The sequence below is a fragment of the Antechinus flavipes genome, chromosome 4 (assembly GCF_016432865.1).
Source record: "Antechinus flavipes isolate AdamAnt ecotype Samford, QLD, Australia chromosome 4, AdamAnt_v2, whole genome shotgun sequence".
NCBI lineage: Eukaryota > Metazoa > Chordata > Mammalia > Dasyuromorphia > Dasyuridae > Antechinus > Antechinus flavipes.
In genome coordinates, this window is record NC_067401.1 from 404,699,948 (window position 1) to 404,711,894 (window position 11,947).

At 33.3% G+C, this 11,947-nt stretch overlaps 1 protein-coding gene across 1 annotated transcript; it reads right to left on the reverse strand.

The window, feature by feature from the left end:
• Nucleotides 1-676: 676 nt before the first annotated feature.
• Nucleotides 677-1,222, reverse strand: LOC127562790 (40S ribosomal protein S3-like). Its single transcript, XM_051998762.1, has one exon. It carries the CDS (start codon nucleotides 1,220-1,222, stop codon nucleotides 887-889), a length of 336 nt encoding a protein of 111 aa, XP_051854722.1. The 3' UTR covers nucleotides 677-886.
• Between the last annotated feature and the right edge of the window lie 10,725 nt (nucleotides 1,223-11,947).

Sequence of the window (11,947 nt, forward strand, 5' to 3'; positions counted from 1 at the left end):
GAATTAATTGTTCTTTAAATATTTGACAGAATTGCCTTTTAAATCCACTTGTCACTGGAGATTTCTTTTTAGAGAGTTTACTGATAACTTGTTCATTTTTTCCCCCAAAAGTCGATCATTTCAATAAATCATTTTCTTTTCTGTTAATGAGAAAATTTATATTTTTGTAAATATCCATATATTTCAATTAGATTGTCAGATTTGTTGACATATAGTAGGGCTCCTAATTATTGCTTTAATTTCTTCTTCATTATTGGTAAGTTAATTCTTTTTTTTTGTCAGGTACTTTGATTTTTTCCCTTATTTTAATCAATTTTATCATAATAATATGAAAAAGAAACTAAGAGGTAGAAATGGGATCATACTAGAAGAGGAAAAAGGAGATGAAATAAGAGAAATTACATCTCTTTAAGAGGACAAGAAAACCTATTATAATTGAGAGAAAAAAAGGGAGGGGAATGAGCATTGTGTGACTCTTTCATCAGATTTGACTCTAAGAGAGAATATCAGACATATTTGGTATAATAATAATAATAATAATAATAATAATAATAACAATAATAATAAAACTTGTCTCACCTTATAGGGAAGTAGAAGGGAAAAGGGGGAAAGAAAGGGAAAGACAAATAGAAAGGGAAAAGAGAATAATTAAGGGAAAAGTGTAAAAAAGGGGGAGAGGCTCTAAAAAGTGGACTGCTTGAGGGAAGCAAAATACTGGAGAGGAGGGAACTGGAGAGGAGAAAAGGATAACCTTGGGTAAATATGGAGAGTTGTTTGTTTGTTTTTTGTTTGTTTGTGTTTGTTTTAAAAATATTTTATTTAAAGATCTTTACAGAAGAGCTTTGGGCACACCATTCACAGAGTCCTGTTACGCAGTGGCCACGGGCTAGGGCATAGCTGGTTGCTCTGTCTTCCCAGTCTTTTGCTCTGAGATGGGAGTAGTAGGAAGAATCTCATTCTTGGGCTCTATGATACTCACATGGTCAGACAGGGGCTTCTTAGGGCCAATCTTGCCACTTGGGTCCCAGGGCAACATGATTTTGACTTTAATTCCCAATACACCTTGTCTGAGAAGGACTTGGTGCACAGCTGTGTTGAAGTAGTAGCTGACAGGGTCTCCCATGTGGATCATCAGGCTGTCCACAAATTTCATGGACTTGGCCCTCTGGCCTCGGAGCTTACTGGACACCACCACCTCGCTTCTCTTTGTTCCACTCTCCATAACGAAGTGGAAGACACCATAGTAGGCCCTATGCATGGCAAGATCTCCTAGGAGTTTGTAACACAGGAACTCAGCCTGAACACTAGCACAAAGACATCTGGTGGCCACTTTCTCAGCATACAGCTCTACACTGCCTTCAGGGAAGCCAAATCTCTTCTGAATGACAGCTGTCAGTTCACGAATCGAGCAACCCTTCTCCCCAAGGACATTCTGAGTCCTGGTGGCCAAAATGATGATTTCTGTTCTGGTTGGGGTAACTCGAACTTCCACACCAGAATAGCCATCCTCAGCCAGTTCCCTGGTGAGGAACTCATTCAGCTCAGCCTTGAGGATGCCATCAGCTCCAAACTTCTTCTTCTTGGAGATCTGACTGCCATCTTGCACCAACAGGAAAGCCAGAAAGAGTTATTTTAACTGTGAATGTGAATAGGATGAACTCCTCTATAAAATGGAAGCAGTTAACAGACTGGATTAAGAACCAGAATCCTACAATATGTTCTCTATAAGAAACATATTTAAAGAATAGTGAAATATACAGAGTGAAATTAAAGAGCTGGTGCAGAATATATTATTCTTCAAGTGAAGAAGCAGAGCAATCCTATCTCAAGAGAAGCAATCCTGATCTCAGATCAAGTAAAAGTAAGGATACATGCAATTAAAAAAGACAGTGAAGGAAACTATCTTACTAAAGGATACCACAGATAATGAAGCAATATCAATAGTAAATATATATGCATCAAGTAGTATAGCATGGAAATTCCTAGAGGAGATCTTAAGAGAAATGCGAGAAGAAATAGCAAAACTATACTAGTGTGGGATCTCAATCTTGCTCTCTCAGAACTAGATAAAATGAATCACAAAATAAATAAGAAAGAAGTTAAGGAGGGAACCAAAATGTTAGAAAACTTAGACATGATACATCTTTGGAGAAAATTAAATGGAGACAGAAAGGAGTTTGCTTTTTTCTCAGTGATTCATGGAATTTATACAAAAATTGACAATATATAAGGACATAAAAACCTCAAAATCAAATGCAGAAAGGCAGAAATAGTAAATGCATTTTTTTTTCAGGTCATGATGCAATAAAAATAACATTGCAATATAAGGCCAAGAGAAAACAGACCAAAAGGAATTGGAAACTAAATAATCATTCTAAAGAATGAATGGGTGAAATACAAAATCATAGATAAACACAATCAATAATTTCATCCAAGAGAATGACAATAATGAGACAACATACCAAAGTTTGTGGAATGCAGCTAAAGTGGTAATACTGGGAAATTTTATATCTCTAGATGTCTACTTGCATGAAATAGAGAAAGGGAAAATCAATGAATTGGGCTTGCTACTAAAAAAGCTAGAAAAAGGACAAATTGAAATGCCCCAATCAGATAGCAAACTTGAGATTCTAAAAATAAAAAGAGAGAGCAATAAAATTGAAAGCAAAAAAAAAAAAAAAAACACCCCCCAAAAAGACAATTATTGGATTAATCAATAAAACTAACAGTTGTTTTTATGAAAAACAACAACAACAACAAAATAGATAAACCTTTAGTTAATTTGATAAGAAAAAGGAAAGAAGAAAATCAAATTGTTAGTCTCAAAAATGAAAAAAGAGAACTATCCACCAATAAAGAAGAAATTAGAGCAATTATTAGGAGTTAGTTTTCCCAATTTTATGCCAATAAATTTGACAAAAATATAGATTGCCCAGATTAACAGAAGAAGAAATAAATTGCTTGAATAGTCCCATTTGTAGAAAAAAAGAAATAGAACAAGCTATTAATCAACTTCCTAAGAAAAAATCCCCAGGACCAGATGGAATTACCTGTTAATTCTACCAAACATTTAAAGAACAATTAACTCCAATACTATATAAAGTATTTTTTAAAAATAGGGAATGAAGGACTCCTACCAAATTCCTTTATGACACAGACATGGTACTGATACCTAAATCAGGTAGGACAAAAATAGAGAAAGAAAATTAAAGAACAATCTCTCCTAAGGAATATTGATGCAAAAATCTTAAATATTAGCAAAGAAATTACAGAAAATCATCCCCAGGATAATAAATCACAAACAAGTAGGATGTATAAAATGAATGAAGGACTGGTTCAATATTAGGAAAACTATTATAATAATTGACTACATCAATAATCAAATTAACAAAAAACATATGATTATTTCAATAAATTCAGAAAAAGCATGTGATAAATTCCATAACTATTCTAATTAAAAAACACTTGAGAGTATAGGAATAAATGGACTCTTCCTTAAAATAGTTAGCAATATCTATTTCAATCATCAGCAAGCATCATATAAACTGGAGTCATTCCCAATAAGATCAGGAGTGAAACAAGATTGCCCACTATCACCATTACTTTTCAATATTGTATTAGAAATGCTAGCTTTGACAATAAAAGAAGAAAAAGAGATTAAAAGAATTAGAGTGGGTAATGAGGAAACCAAATTATGACTCTTTGCAGATGATATGATGGTATATTAAGAAAAACCCCAGAGAATCAACTAAAAAACTATTAGAAGCAATCTGCAATTTTAGCAAAGTCATAGGTTACAAAATAAATCCACATAAATAAGCAGCATTCCTATACATATCTATAACAAAATCCAACAGCAAGAGATACAAAGAGAAATTCCATTTAAAATAACTGCTGATAGTATAAAATATTTGGGATTCTATCTGCCAAGGGAAAGTCAGAAACTATATAAGCAAAAGTATAAATCATTTCCCATAGAAATAAAGTCAGATATAAGCAATTAGAAAAATATCAAGTGCTTGTGGATAGGTAGCACGAATATAATAAAAATGACAATATTCCCTAATCTATTTATTTAGTGCTATACCAACCAAACTCCTAAGAAATTATTTTACTGAACTAGAAAAAATAACAACAAAATTATCTGGAAGAAAAAAAAAGTCAAGGATTTCAAAGGAATTAATGAAGACGAAAAGAAATGATATTGCCCTTGCTCTACCAGATCTAAAACTATATTATAAAGCAGTGGTCATCAAAACCATTTGGTACTGGCTAAGAAATAGAGTTAATCAGTGGAATAGGTTAGGTTCACAGAACAAAATAGTCAATGACTATAGTGATCTAGTATTTGACAAACCCAAAAGCCCCAGCTTTGGGGATAAGAATTCACTTTTGACAAATCTGCTAGGAAAATTGGAAACTAATATGGCAGAAAGTAGGGATAGACCCATACCTAACACCATATAGCAAGATAAGGTCAAAATGGATTCATGACCTAGACCTAAAGAATGATATTATAAACAATTTAGCAGAACATAGCATAGTTTAACTTTCAGATTTGTGTAGGAGGAAAGAATTTGTGACCAAAGAAAAACTAGAGATCATTACTAATCACAAAATAGATAATTTTTATTATATTAACTTAAAATAATTTTGTACATACCAAACTTGCAGACAAGATTAGAAGGGAAGCAATAAACTGGGAAAACATTTTTACTTCCAAAAGATCTGATAAAGACCTCATTTCTAAATTATACAGAGAAATGACTTATATTTATAATAGTTCAAGCCATTCTCCAATTGATAAATGGTCAAAGGATATGAACAGACAATTTTCAGATGAAGAAATTGAAACTATTTATAGCCACATTAAAAGATGCTCCAAATCACTATTGATCAGAGAAATGCAAATTAAAACCATTCTGAGATATCACTACACACCTGTAAGATTGGCTAAGATGACAGGAAATGATAATGATCAATGTTGGAGGGGATGTGGGAAAACTGGGACTGATACATTGTCAATGGAAATGTGAATGGGTCCAACCATTCTGGAGAGCAATTTGGAAGTATGTTCAAAAAGTTATCCACCTGTACTTAACCCTTTGATCCAGCAGTGTTTCTACTGTGTTTATATCCCCAAAAGATAATAAACGAGGAAAAGGAACCCACATATGCAAAAATGTTTGTGGAAGCCCTCTTTGTAGTAAGTAGAAACTGGAAACTGAGTGGATGCCCATCAGTTGGAGAATGGCTGAACAAATTATGGTGTATGTGTTAGAATCCTAGTATTTACTCAACTTGATACAAGGTGATAACTCAAGGAAGATGTTAGAATCCCAGTATTAACTCAATGGAATTGATACAATGCTTGTGTTTACACCGTTAGAGAGCTCTTATAAGCAAGAAGTATTTAAGTACTCATTGAAGTTCACAAGTATGGGAGATTCACAAAGTTAACTCTGTAATTTTGTGAATTCACACCTCCCTTAATACCTCCCTCAGAGGAGGAGTCAACCTTTTACACCCAGCATAAATAGAGCTTCAGTGAGCCAGTCAGAGTCATTTCAGAACATTGCCAGGAGTCGCAGAGGAGCACTCTGGAAGGAAGCCCACAAGCCCACTCTCGGAGGTGGAATCAGATTCATTCCAACTTTCACCTTGGTGCTGGCTGGAGGCTGAAGAAAACAGAGGCAAAAGATAACTGCAAGAGCTCTTAGAATCTAGCAGAAACATAGGCCTCTAAAAAAAACTAACCGAGCTATTTTGGAAGGAGAAAATAAACATTTGCATTTTATCAGCTGGCTGCATTTTGGAGTTATTATTACTTGAAAATGAAACTAAGGCTGCCTCCAGAAAACCTCCCCAAGAAATCTGCTCCCACAGAGAACCATTATATTAAAGAAGAAGAACACTACAGTATGAATGCTAGGGAATACTATTGTTCTGTAAGAAATGACCAATAGGTTGATTTCAGAGAGGCCTGGAGAGATTTATGTGAACTGATGCTAAGTGAAATAAACAGAACCAGGATATCATTATACACGGTAACAAGACTATACGATGATCAGTTCTAATGGACGTGGCTCTCTTCACCAATGAGATAATTCAATACAATTCCATATGTTCAGTAATGAAGAGTGCCATCTCCACACCATGGGAACAAAGTGTGGAATACAGCATAGCATTCTCACTCTTTCTGTTGTTTTTTGCTTGCATTTTCTTTTCTTTCTCAGTTTTTCTTTTTATTCCTCCTTAATCTGATTTTTTTTATACAGCAAGATAACTGTGTATATATATATATGTATACACACACATACACACACACACACACACACACACACACACACATATATTGGTTTTAACATATATTTTAATATATTTCACAAGTAGTTGACTACCTTACAGGTAAGGGAGGGGAAGAGGGAAAGGAAAGGAAAATTTGTATCAAAAGGTTTCTCAAGGCAGTGTTGGAAAAATTACCCATGCATATACTTTATAAATAAAAAGCTTAAAAAAGAAGAGTAAGAATTTCAGGAATGAGGCCTACACAAAGCCTATTTATCAAGGGTTTCTATGGTTCCCACCCACCCATCTATCACAAATTAAGTTTCCTTTGTCTTGTTTGTTCCTCAGCTTTTGTTTTCTAAATAGCAAGGGAAGAAATTAAGGAATGTTGCATCACATGTCTAAGCAAAGGCTTTTGAACATTCTGAAAGAAGCATTTAAGAAGAGTTGTAAAAACAAAAATGAGTAGCAAAATGTGTAGAGATCATTTTTAAGAAAACTACAAATGATTTAATCATTGTCAAAATATTTGTATGTTTTTGTAGAGAACCATGTTTAGAATCTTATGTCCTTTCCCAAAAGAGTGAATCAAGAAGATATTCCAAACTGAACTGATGTTAATTCCCATTTATAGATCCCCTGTCCAACTATAATTATGTTATATTATAGCAAAATGATCATTTATTAGGTCTCTTCTTAATGAATCTTAAACATAATGTTATAAATTCAAAGTAACATTTAGGAAGTTCATTCAAATAACTTTGACATGCACTTGATAGGTACGTGAACCTTTTACTGCAGTAATTACCAGAACTAGCTAACAAATCTAATATATGTGTGTCATTATTCTTCTTTACATCCATCTATTATAAAGTACTACAGACTTTTCTCATAAGGAGGAGTCTGCATAAACCTGAAAAATGAGTCTAGAATGCTGATATTGCATGCTACTAAAGGTTGAATTTCATACAATTTAGGATTATTGATCTTGCAGCTTTTCCTACTGAAATTAGGATTTCCTATAGAAGAAATTTATGACCTTTATAAATTAAGATCCTATAATATTGGAGTATGTTATACAGTTACTGCAAGAAAGGAGACATAATATGGTACCACTGCTACTGGTGTTCCTTTACTTATATTAACAAAGATAATGTATGGACAGTAACGTACAAAATTTTGTACAAGAAGTGAGAAGATAATAACATAACTTTTTTACTACTAATTTGTCATCTATCATATTGGCATGCAATTTGACAATGCCTGAGGTTATAATAAAAGGAATGTGTTATAGCATTCCATACAAGTTTAACTAATGACCTTCACTAATGTCAAAAATACTTCAATTAAAGTCAGGAAAAAAATGATGAACAATATAAAAATTGTAATTCATTTTTACACAAATGTGAATTTCTGTGCTGATAGCAGACATAACATTCAAAAATCACTTGGACAACATATTTCATAGTAAAAATTATTAATAGTCTTTTTTTCAAAAGTAGTAAAACATATTGTTTGATTCTTCAGATAAATAATTGAAACCATAACCTCTTTGTCAAGTCTTTAACTTGATTGAAAAAAAAGTAATACATAACCATTCTTAAAGGCAACGAAGTGGCCATCAATAGCCTGTTATTAACTTATCAATAGCATGGGGTACTGTAGATTCTATCTGTTATTTCCTTTGTTAATTTTCCATAAGTAATAAACTAATTATGTGAAGATGGACTTAATAGCCAGAGTGAGACTTTTCAGTAAAAAACTAAAACACATTTTAATAGGTGTTTTAAATTGAAGCCAAACAAAACTTAGGAGAAGTGATTATTTGTGAGTTCCTAAAGATACAGTTGAATTTTAAATGATGATTTATTACTGGAGATCAATTTTAAAAAACAAAATTGTATTGCATATATATGTTGAAGGAAGGGAAATAAAAATACTTTCACAAAAATTTTTGTGTTTTCACTTATATTGCTATTACCTGCACCAGTTCAGATCTCATTTACTCTACCATTTAGTAAATGAATTTTGAGATTTGCTATGAGTATTATATTCATTTTCTTGTGATCATATTACAAAAGAACCTTCCAATACTTAGCTAGATTTCTTCTTTTTAAAAAAGGATATATAAGTAAGTTTTTAAATTTAGGATTATACTAGAGACTTGATAAAAACAGAAAGAAAAATGCATGTGTTGATGAAATTTAGCGATAGAAATTTTTATTTACAAAGCATATGTAAGAGTAGTTTTTCTAGCATTGTCTCTTGCAACCTTTTGTTCCAAATTTTCTCTTTCTTCTCCCCAACCCCTACCCTTGCTGGCAGGTCATCCAATAGATGTTAAATATGTTTAAATACATGTTAAATCCAATATATTTATACATATTTATATAGTTATCTTGCTGTGCGAGAAAAATCAGATCAAGAAGGAAGAAAAAGAAAAAATGAGAAAGAAAACAAAATGCAAGCAAATGGCAACAGAGAGAGTGGGAATGCTATGTTGTGTTCCAGACTCTGTTCCCATGGTTCTCTCTCTGGGTATAGATGGCTCTCTTCATCACTGAAGAAGTAGAACTTGTTTGAATCATTTCAGTGTTGAAGGGAGCATGTTCATCAAAATTGATCATCGTAGAGTCTTCTTTTTGCCATGTATAAAGATCTCCTGGTTCTGCTCATTTCACTTAGCATCAGTTCATGTAAGTCTCACAAGGCTTCTCTGAAATCATCCTCCTGATCATTTCTTATAGAACAATAGTATTCCATAACATTCATATACCATAATTTATTCACCCATTCTCCAACTGATGAGCATCCATTCATTTTCCAGTTTCTTGCCATAACAAAAAGGGCTACCACTAACATTGCATGTGTGGGTCCCTTTCCCTCTTTTAATATCTCTTTGGGATATAAACCCAGTAGAAACACGGCTGGATCAAAGGGTATGCAAAGTTTGAAAACTTTTTGAGCATAGTTCCAACTTGCTCTCCAGAATAGGTAGATCCATTCACAATTCCACCAACAATGTATCAGTTTTCTGTAATGGGCTGAGACTCGAGTTGATGCACTGAGGTCCCAAGCATGTGAGGCTAAATAGCAATTGGATCATACTCTATTAATAAATATGCTTGGAGAAAGAATGGCTCCCACCCATTCTTTGTGCAAGTCCTGATGTGTTGTATAGGAAATGACGATTTTGGTAGGTAAAGGCAGAAGGGTGGAAAGGGAAGCAGAAAGAGAGACTGTTGGCTGGTGTCTTGTCACAGCTGCTTGCATTGCTATTGCGACCGCCCTTCACCTCCACTCCCCCTCTGCTAGCTGGATTCCTGTCTGCCCATATTGCTATCACAATCCTTCTTCATCTCTTCACTTCAATAAAGATTGAAGATTTTTCCCTTAACCTGTATTCCTGATTGATGATGAATTGGCTGATTTTAAATATGCGGTCATCACAGTTTTCCCCTCAAAAATTGATCATTATCATTTCTTGTCATCTTAGCCAATCTGACAGGTGTATAGTGGTATCTCAGAATGATTTTAATTTGCATTTCTCTGATCAATAGTGATTTGGGGTACCTTTTCATGTCACTACAAATAGTTTCAATATCTTCATCTGAAAATTTTCTGTTCATATCCTTTGACCATTTATCAATTGGAGAATGGCTTGAACTATTATAAATTTGAGTCATTTCTCTATATAATTTAGAAATGAGGCCTTTATCAGATCTTTTGGGAGTAAAAACATTTTCCCAGTTTATTGTTTCCCTTTTAATCTTGTCTGTATTTGTTTTGTTTATACAAAATCTTTTTAACTTAATATAATCAAAATTAATTTTTTGTGATCAATAATAATCTCTAATTCTTCTTTGCTCACAAATTTCTTCCACCTACACAAATATGAGAGGTAAACTATCCTATGTTCTGCTAAATTGTTTATAATATCATTCTTTAGGTCAGAACATGAACCCATTTTGACCTTATCTTGGTATATGGTGTTATGTGTGGGGCTATGCCTACTTTCTGCCATACTAGTTTCCAATTTTCCTAGCAGTTTTTGTCAAATAGTGAATTCTTATCCAAAAAGCTGGGGCCTTTGGGTTTGTCAAATACTAGATTACTATAGTAATTGACTATTTTGTTCTGTGAACCTAACCTATTCCACTGAACAACTCTATTACTTAGCAAATACCAAATAGTTTTGAAGACCATTGCTTTATAATATAGTTTTAGATCTGATATATCTAGGCCATCTTCATTTGCTTTTCTCTTGATTAATTCCTGTGATGACCGCTTTAGCACCCTGGATACCTTAGAATCAGTTGGAGTCAAGATAAGCAAAAATCCTTCATCTTTACTCTTGGTCAAAATGAGAGGGATGGACATGGGAATCTCCTCTCCTTCGCTTGGCCAGGAGTCACACTTGCTTGTCTTTCTCCACCCTCTAATCCCTCCCCCACATCTCTCTATACACCAACAGATCAAACCAGCACAGAATAATGGGGCAGGCCATTTTCCAAGTATATGCTAAGAGAGTATTGTCCAATCAGTAATTAACCTTAAATACTTGGCTGTCAAAGTGCATCTGCTCAGTTTCAGCCCATTATAAATTCCTTTGAAATTTTTGATCTTTTGTTCTTCCACATGAATTTTGATGTTATTTTATCTAGATCAGTAAAGTAGTTTCTTGAGTGTTTAATTGGTATAATACTAAATAAAAAGTTTAGAGAGCATTGTTATCTTTATTATATTTACTCAACCTATCCAAAAACAGTTGATATTTTTCCATTTGCTTAGATCTGACTTTATGTGTGGAAAAACTGTTTGGTGGTTTTGCTTATATAGTTCCTGACTTTCCCTTGCCAGATATAATCCCAAATATTTATACTATTGGCAGTTATTTTAAATGGAATTTCTCTTTGTATCTCTTGCTGTTGGGTTTTGTTAGTGATGTATAAGAATACTAATAATTTATGTGGATTTATTTCATACCTTGCAGATTTGCTGAAGTTGTGGATTGTTTCTAATAGTATTTTAGTTGATTCTCTGGGGTTTTTTTAGTATACCATCACATCATCTGCAAAGAGTCATACTCATTACCTACTCTAATTCCTTTAATCTCTTTTTCTTCTCTTAATGGCAAAGAAAACATTTCTAATACAATATTGTATAGTAATGGTGATAGTAGGCAACCTTGTTTCACTCCTTATCTTATTGGGAATGGTTCCAGTTTATCCCCATTATATATGATGCTTGCTGATGGTTTTAAATACATACTACTGACTGTTTTAAGGAAAAGTCTATTTATTCCTATAGTCTCTAGTGTTTTTATTAGGAATGATTGTTTGCTTTTATCAATTTTTTTCCTGTACTTAATGAGATAGTTATTAGGTTTTAGTTAATTAGTTATTAATATAGCAAATTATGCTCATAGTTTCCCTAATATTGTACCAGTCCTGCTTTCCTGGTATAAATCCTACTTGGTTGTGGTGTATTATCTTGGGGATTAAAAAAAAAATATTTACTAATAGAGTATTTAAGGTTTTTTTCATCAATATTCATCAGGGAGATTACTCGATAATTTTATTTCTCTGTTTTTGTCTGACCTCATTTAAGAATCAGTACAATGTCTGTGTCATAAAAGGAATTTTGTAGGAGTCCTTTG